This window comes from Sesamum indicum, linkage group LG11, assembly GCF_000512975.1.
Source record: "Sesamum indicum cultivar Zhongzhi No. 13 linkage group LG11, S_indicum_v1.0, whole genome shotgun sequence".
In the NCBI taxonomy this organism is placed as follows: Eukaryota; Viridiplantae; Streptophyta; class Magnoliopsida; order Lamiales; family Pedaliaceae; genus Sesamum; species Sesamum indicum.
Window position 1 is genome coordinate 15,431,509 of NC_026155.1, and position 8,658 is coordinate 15,440,166.

The 8,658-nt window shown below is 36.5% G+C and overlaps 3 protein-coding genes across 4 annotated transcripts in view; 1 reads left to right on the forward strand and 2 right to left on the reverse strand.

Moving 5' to 3' along the window:
- Positions 1-544, reverse strand: part of LOC105174746 (calcium-binding protein CAST) — a gene marked incomplete at its 5' end in the record, with an annotated part of 1,419 nt that extends 875 nt beyond the window's left edge. Inside the window, one exon of the mRNA XM_020698072.1 lies at positions 1-544. Coding sequence (XP_020553731.1) covers positions 1-544 — 544 coding nt within the window.
- On the forward strand, positions 4,670-6,364 carry LOC105174698. 2 transcript variants are annotated; one of them, XM_011096886.2, is made up of 2 exons: positions 4,670-5,769; positions 6,177-6,364. In XM_011096886.2, the coding sequence occupies exons 1-2, from the start codon at positions 5,067-5,069 to the stop codon at positions 6,347-6,349; spliced, it is 876 nt and encodes a 291-aa protein (XP_011095188.1). In that variant the 5' UTR covers positions 4,670-5,066; the 3' UTR covers positions 6,350-6,364. The 2 variants fall into 2 exon arrangements, with proteins under 2 accessions (XP_011095188.1, XP_011095189.1); XM_011096887.2 differs by having other exon boundaries at positions 4,677-5,769; positions 6,157-6,364.
- Positions 7,120-8,167, reverse strand: LOC105174699. Its single transcript, XM_011096888.2, has one exon. The coding sequence runs from the start codon at positions 8,109-8,111 to the stop codon at positions 7,449-7,451; it is 663 nt and encodes a 220-aa protein (XP_011095190.1). The 5' UTR covers positions 8,112-8,167; the 3' UTR covers positions 7,120-7,448.

An 8,658-nucleotide genomic window follows, 5' to 3' on the forward strand; every position in this document is an offset into this window, starting at 1 on the left:
GAATGCCGACACTGCGCATCATATCCTTGAACTCGAAGAAATCTACCCGTCCGTCCTGATTCTGATCAACCGATGAAATCATCATTTCAACACTCCCAATTTCTCGCCCTTCCTGCAATCCTAACTTTGCTAACACTATTTCCAACTCCCTGGCAGATATGTAGCCGTCGCCATCCTCATCAAACACCTTGAATGCCTCCGACAGATCGGATTCATCATCAGCATCACCATCAACTGCCTCTGCCGCATCTGATTTCAACCCAAAGAAGGCGTTGTCTAGGGAGCGGTGTAGGGCCTCGAAGTCTTCATATCTTAGGCCATGGTTGCCAGGCTGGACATACGGCTGAACCATGGATTTTAACTCGGAGAGCTCGGTTTGGAGGCCGAGGAGGCCCAGCGCTTGTCCCAGCTCGTCTGCGCTGATGATGTTGTCGTGGTTCTTATCAAAGATGTCAAAGATGCGGCGGAGGCGGGCGCAGCCTGAAAGAGCTGCGGCCGACGCTAGTGGGGTTGCGGCGGGCGCTATCTGTTTCCATGCCAGAAATTAATGTGATTGTGATGGTGATGAAGAATGGAAAAAGTGCTGGTCGGGAGGGAGGAGATGATGGGGGGACGGGATCAGAAAATTAAACCATCATCATCGATCAGCGGCGGCGTGTCGTCGGAAATAGCCCAATTAATAAGATTAGTAATAATAATAATTGAGACAAGGGATGGAGGTAGGAAGAGATGGAGAAGATTTTGGCACTTGAGAGTTGGGAGGAGTGGCGTACTGTAATGTGTAATGTCAATATATTATGGGAGGAGAGCACGCGCATTCAACGCTGTGAAACAATGACCATTTCTCCTCCTCCTCAGTCTTTTTTCCTTTAGGAAAATTCTAACAAAGTGGGCTGCCGCACTACATACAAATTGGTTGGGGCTGGTCGACTTAGTTTCCTATCAGCATTCAATAATTGAAGAAGAAAAGTTGGGGACTTAGGGGCATGTCATGTGCATGTGACTCCATCCTATCCTACGTCAATATGAATATATGAATAAATAAAAAATGCTTAAGCGGGGAAAAAAAAAAAAAAAAGAAAAGCTCGTCTACCCATTTCTACATTTTCTCTTGATGCAACTCTTATATAAGTAATTATGTAGCATTCTCTATACATAATATTGTTCTACCTCTGTATGACTTTCGTGTTGAAGTATATGAATTGTGCTGGAAATGAATTACTATGTATGGCATGCTTCGTTAGTGATGGCAACAGGGCTGGTTTGGTACGGGTCCGATCAGACTCGAGACCTGCCCGTTTCATTCCCCGCCTTAACTCATTTAATACCTTGATATAGTTTTCATCAAGTAATATCGTTTAATAAATAAAGTAAATAATATAGTTTTCATAAAGTAAATATTAATATTTTATTAATATCAGTTTAGATTTAAATATCTTAATATAAATTTCAAATTAAAATGAATTGTATAAGACAAAGAGTACGTTCATCTAAATTATTAATTTTCTCATCAAATAATATCATTTTATGATTTACAATGAATTATATAATACAAATAATCATTCAACTAATATTTTTTTATTAATGAATAATATAAGTTTAGATTTAAATACCTTAACATAAGTTTCAATTTAAAATGAATTTTATAAGACAAAGCATACGTTCATCTAAATTATTAATTTTCTCATCAAGTAACGGGAGTGTTTGCATAAGCTTCTGCTTTTAGAAAAAAGTGATTTTGTCATAAAAAAAAAAAGAACAATTAAAAGTTATAGCAGAATCACAAGTCGGTAGAGTTTATAAAAAAAGTGAAAAGCAGATAAAAGCTAACGTTTGGAGAAAAATCACTTCTAAAATAAACTTAATTGATAAAAGACTGTTTTATCCCTATGTGTTAAAAAGATACTATTTTTTTCCTATTCTTTCACTTGTTGTTTGTTACTAATAATTATTTTCCACAAAAAATCATAAATTTTATTTCAGTTAGTATTTGATATTCATGTTTCTAAAAATATTTAAAAAGATATATTTAATTTAATAGTGCTCCCACTAAGTAATATAATTGTTCATTCATACACAATAATTAAACTTATGTGATTGCAAAAAGTAATTATTTTATTAATTAATTAAATAATAATATGTGAACGAAATAATATAATTAGATGATATAGCACATAAAATATAAAAAACTTAAAATATTAAATATATAAAAGTGTAAATTTAATTATTATTAAATTTAAATTATTTTAAACTACGATATCAACTTTAAATATATAATTTTAACAATAAATTAAAAACAATAAACTTGAATTAAGATTATTATAATAAAGGTAAAGTAGTAAAAAATAAAGTTGGATTTATTTACAAAAAATCCAAAGCAACTAAAAGGACCTCTCAAGGTATTTCTGACTTTTGGTCTAAAAGCGCTTTTCTTAGCCTTTTCATCAGAAGTTGGCTTCTCAAATACTTCAAAAATATTTTTAGGGAGCCAGAAGCTAGAAATCGCTTTTTTTGAAGAGAGCGCAAACACTCTCAATATCATTTTACGATTTACAATGAATTATATAATACAAAGAACATTCAACTAATATTTTATTTTTTAATAAATAATATCAGTTTAGATTTAAATACCTTAATATAAGTTTCAATTTAAAATGAATTGTATAAGACAAAGAATACGTTCATCAATTCATCTAAATTATTAATTTTCTTATCAAATAATTTTTTATTTTTTATTTTTCTTATATAGAGTTGGGTACATGCAAAAATTGTTTAGAATTTATATATAATCCCATATTTTTTTATTAATAATATATTATATATTAATAATAGATATTAAAAAATACTAAATTTATTACCTCGATTGGGGGCGGGGGCGGGACGGCTTTGGGACAAGAGCCCTACCCCGCCCCGGACCCAATTGGAGCATACCCAAGCCGCCTCGGACATGAAAAATTTCATCCCGAACCCGCCCCAAACAGGGTAGGTCTGGGTTGGGCCTTGATTTTTCGAGCCAATTGCTTGCACGATCTGATGCTAGCTTTACCCTGAATAGTGATAGTTAGAAAGCCGAAAGAAGAAGTGTACTTTCATGGTTGTATGATATTGTTATCATGTGCTTGTAAATGAGGATGTGATGATTTGTGGTTTTATATGACTAATTGCTAACTAGAACGATGATATGTGAAAACGAGGGAATGATGGAAATGAAATATAATTATCATGTGAGTATCCCTTGATGGTTTTGAATAGCTTATATCGCAAAATAAAATGAAAGAGTTATGATACGAATGAAAAGAGTTATGATGCGAAACGAAAGAGTTTTGAGGGGCAAACCCTAATGGAAGGGTGTTAGATGTAAAGAAAGAATTTTCGAGAGGATTGTAAGTGTAACTTCAAAATATCTTTTGAGGAAGTATAATTTCATATTTTCAATTTAAGTATAGTCAACTTAAAAGTATATATAATCCAGCTATTTTAGAATTTTATTATTATAAATCCAAGAACACTTGCTATGCACTAAATTGTAGCTTTTTACTTGCCATGAATGATCATTTGCATTGGTGATTCAAGGACTACCCACTCACAACCCTTTTCTGTTTTTTTTTTTTTTTTTTTTTTTTTTTTTTTTTTTTTTTTTTTTCCCCCCCCCCAACCCTTTTTTTTTTTTTTTTTTTTTTTTTTTTTTTTTTTTTGTTATCTTTTACAAATTTTACTTGCATTCCTTTCCTCAAGCAATGTGATTCAATGTCAATTTAGCTTCATTATTTGGAACCAAAGACAAGTCTTAGTTTCAAATCAAGATTGTTGCAGTCTGTTTTAAGATTGTAATTTGAGCAACTTTTATTCAATTCTTTATTTGACTCTTGAAGTTGTCAATATCATCAGGTTCTCTATTATGTTCAATTTCATATCTCTTTTGTATCTTAGAATCATTTATAGATTTTTCTTTTTCAGTCCCACTAAATTCAACATTTGGATCAACAAATTTTTCAAACAATCTATCATCCTTCTCTATATCATAAAGACCGCAATTAAATTTTTCATTATAAAAAAAAAATCAAGATCTAATTATGCTGAAATATGAATGTCAGTTGTACCTAAATCTTCATCCAAAAATGAAAATCAATTAAAGTTTTGGATATATTTTGATTTGGCATGTTTTCCCTCATGCCATTGATTGCATATCTCCAATCTCATCAAAGTGCTTTGAATATATTTCACCTCTTTGCTCCGATGTAATTTTGATAAAGATCATATACTTTTGCATCAGTTTGTGTACCCAAATTTGTATTTGTGCCAAAAGTTAAACATATTTAGCATCATATCCTAATTATTATACAAACCTCATTATTCAATGATCACAAACTAATCCACATCAATATAATTAAAATAGTGTACGCTATCCTTTAAATAGTGCTTAACAGGCATTTCTTGAAAAACGCTGCCATAATTTCCTCTGTTCGCCGCTCCTCAGTTCTTCACATTATGTTTATTATGAACGTATATGCCATTATGTTTATTATTCTTCTTTACAAATAATCCATGTTTCTGAAAAACATTGCTTAACTAGTTATTTATCGACATCAAAAAGTTGAACATAATTTTAAAGGAGTAGACCTTTTTGACCCTTCCCGATAACTATTATTACCACTATACTCCCTTCTGTTCTGGTGTAGGATCATACATGAGGCCTGCGGGGCCCAATAGGAATGTGAAAGTTGAGACCAAACCAAAACCCCAACCCAAGTGCGCCATTGCCTTCTTCATACACTCCGCCTCTGCTCTGCTACTCTCAACATCTCAGGTAAATTATTCCACTACTCCTTCCAACCTCACCCATCCCTTCTTTTTTCGTATTTTACGGCGACGGAGAATAAGAATTAGCACTTGCAAACCTATTCTTTATGTCAAATTCTCATTTCAATTTTGGATGTTATTAGCATTATTGCATAACCCCCAATTTCTGTGTCTTCTATCTGCTGCCGTCCTAATTTTAGTTAGGTTTGTGTGTTATTTGGATTGCCCGCTTTCTTTTGGTTCTGGTTCTGGTTCTGGTTCTGCTTATGCTCATGCTCATGGGTACTGAAGTCGGGTCAAATGAACTGAATCTGACACTAGTGGATGATGAAGAAACCCTCTCTCCAAATACTCTCTCCGTTTCCACAATACCCCATGAAATTCAAAGTTGTGGCCGCGTTCTGGAGGACTCCGAGACTGCCACAGAGTTGTTACCATCTCAATCTTCTATACGCCCTCTCACTCCAGATTCCAACCGAGAGAATGCACATCTAATTCACGATTTATCATCCCCACTCACATTGCCTTCTTCCCCTCCCACTTTTTCTTGCTTCAATTTTAAGCATAGCAACACTGCTCCTGTTTCTCTGGATGGTGATAATCTACAAACCCCAAAAGAGACTGTCTTTGACCCCTTTGCTCCAGCTCCCACCAGATTTATGCTTTCTCCTCACCCTAGGAAATATATCCAGGGAATGGGAACCAATGTTGTACGTCGTCTCAACTTCATATATGCTGAAAATTTGGTTAGAGATATTAATCATCAATCAAGTGGAGAGACAATATCTGATGAAGAACATTTATTTGAGAGTGTCTACAGCACTATACTGGACGCTATTTTTTCAGAGCACATCAAGGAACTTGTTGCCAATCAGGTTTCAGATCCAGATGGATTCAGGACGCCTAAATTTGCACCACGACTCAGTGGGGTTGCTGAAGCATGTCCTGGAGCTCCAGTGAAGTCCACAAGTAAGTATAGATACATTGACAAAGAATTATGTAGAAAACTCGAGTTCTAACAGCTGATGTTGAAGGATTATGGTGTAGTTTCTTAGATTCATGTACCTGTAACCTAATTTTTTCTAGCATGTAAGAACCTTCATAGTTGGTGTTAGCATTTCCCGCTAGATGTTTCAATGACATTTCTGTTGAAGCAAGTTTAAAGTTTTCCATCTGCCTGTATATCTTTACTTGGCATATTTGTTGGGAGATTGAGATAATAAAAAGTGACTGCTCTCTGGTTAACTGTATGGTAGTAGTGCTTCAGATCAATCTCCCGGGGGTCTGGTTTTCTCTTTTTCTGCATGGTCTGAGACAGTCTCCTCCCGCACATGTTTTGTAATGTATGCTTGGTAGTCTCCAATTTCTTTTGACAGGGTCCAATTGGTTCATAGAAGTAGTATTCTTAATTGTGAGTTGGAACCAGTTGCTCGAGCACCAAGTGGGTTGGAAGACGAAAAGCAGATATGTACATGAAAGCTTCCTCTTCCCAAATAAAGCAACTGGTTTGGCGATTGCAGCGCTGATGAAATACATGGAAATGGTATAATCTAATTTGTGCTTAGATATTGCTATGCCAGTGTGTTTGTGGTAATGTGGTTCTTTTAATCTGATGCTTCTTTCTTCAATGTGGTTCTTTTAATCTTGGGACATATTTGTGGCTTCTTTTGCTGCCTTCATCCATATGCAAACGCATGGTTGCATTTGCTCACAGAAAGAAAAGAAATCTCCGCAAGGATAATATTGGAAATTGAGAATTTACAAACTTAGTGAATTGAAATCTTTTGCCTAATCACCTTTTCCTTTGTTTTTCATCTGTCAACAGCATTTCCTATTTGTTTTAAATTCTCAAGATTCTGATATCCAGGAATGTAGTTGCAAGCTTCTCCCGTTCCTACTTCCTGCAGTTATTTTGTTGTATCAGAAGCACAAAGAGGTGAATGTTATGCCATAATAGTCTTTTTTGCACTTTCTTGGGAGAATCATTATATGAGAGATCATCCTCAGAGCCGTAAGCATTCATCCATAACAGGGTGGGATGCTGAAGTCTTGCAACATTCTTCATTGCTATTTGAAAAGCAAAATTAAGATGAAATTGACAAAAAGACAGTATTATGGAACAAACTCGGGACACTTGGATTGTTCGGGGTGGGTGGATAACCTCTTGTCTCGTGACTCTTGTACCCATTATGAAGTACGCATATATCTCTCCCTAGAAAACAACCAACTCTAAACATCATGATTATTATTTATGTTAATGAAAAAGATGAAGAAATTACGCATAATAAAATGAAAAAAGAGCAACGAGAAGAAGCAAAATTTTTGTGGGTGAGCAACATGATTAAATTTGGAACCATCTAATCCAAATTAAATTACTACTAATTTACCACAGTAATAACAGATTTTACATATGAAGAGCAAAATGAACTCCTAGTCCTAGATCAAAGGAAGTTCCATCCCAGGAAGAAACAACAAACTGCGGTGTATATCTCAGCCTATTCTAATAATTTAGAGAAAAAAGGGTGGGGGAGGGGGGAGGATCACCATCACCATCACCATCACCAACATTAACACCATTACCATTATTGTTGAGAAACTACTTGAAAACAGGCCATTTCTCCCATTATCTTTTCACCAAATCTGGAGGACTACAATTTGGTCTTGTAGTGACACTTCTGGTTAGAGAGCGTCCGATTGGCAACACTGATTTCCAGATCGCAAGTGGTGTAGGTGACGACGTGAATATTGAAGAGTATGCGCACTTTCCCTGCAATTCTGATGTAAGTCTGAAAAGGCAACGTACCGGAGACAACGTCGGAATACAGAGCGGAGTTGGAGAGCAGGCGATCCGCCATCAAGGTGAGAGTGAGGTTCAAAGAGCGGGTGTCGCGGGCGCCAATCTTGCCCGCTGGGACGGGGACCTCGCCGACGTCGTTCCCTCTGTACCTGAGGAAAGCAGTGCCGTTGGAGTACTTGAAGCCGACCCTATTGGGGTTGGTGAGGGAGATGCCCAGGTCAAGTGTGACGTTCAAGAGGACTCTGAGCCTAGTTATGTCCAGTGAGAAATCCAGGTCGTCAAGAGCGACGGAATTGACGGTGGTAAGAGGACGCTTGGCCTTGAAAACTGTGAGCCCCAGAATTAGGAGTAGCAAGCCCAGGCCGAGAATCAAAGCCGTTACCCACAGGCATATGCATCTTCTTCTTGTGGTTGTTGCCGCAGCTGCTGCATATGTTGTGCGGTGTTTGGGAGAGTGCATCAGCTTATCCTCTTGCTTTGGTGGTCTGGATGACGATTCTGCCTCTACATCCATATTGTGGTGATTATAATAGGAATTGGAAGAGGGAAGTTGTGGGGAGGTGAGGAGATGCCGGATCGAGGCAAGTAATTAAAACTAGGTAGCAAGCACTAGTTAGCAGTAGCAGGCTGGCGATATTTGGGGTGTGTAAGAAACAATTAACAAGTGCGGAGTGGCACACCGCACACGAGTAGAACTAGAATTGCAACTGCCACCAACAAGTGACTGAGTAATTAAGCATAGGCGGCAGCCACCGACCCCAACCTAAGAGGGTTGTAATTTGTAATAGTGCTGCCAAACTTGTTATTTCCTACCCACATTATCAGGATAAATTACGATGAAGATGTCACTCAGTCAACATTTGCGAATTAATAATGGATTGATTGATTACGTGCAAGAAAGCATTGAAAAGAAAGTGATTGAAGTATTACTAGTATCTATTTCCTCTTCCAAAAGATTCTTCCATTCCATAGACCCCTGCCCCTGCCCCTGCCTTTACATTTTTTCTTTTTAACTTTGGAAGTTAAGGGGGTTTGCTGCTTTAATAATAGTAATTGAAATC

Coding starts and splice junctions, on each gene's coding strand:
- LOC105174698 (XM_011096886.2), top strand. CDS start 5,067: ATGCTCATGCTCATGGGTACTGAAGTCGGGTCAAATGAACTGAATCTG. Junction 5,770..6,176: donor AGCTCCAGTGAAGTCCACAA/GTAAGTATAGAT, acceptor TTCTTTTGACAG/GGTCCAATTGGTTCATAGAA.
- LOC105174699 (XM_011096888.2), bottom strand. CDS start 8,111: ATGGATGTAGAGGCAGAATCGTCATCCAGACCACCAAAGCAAGAGGAT.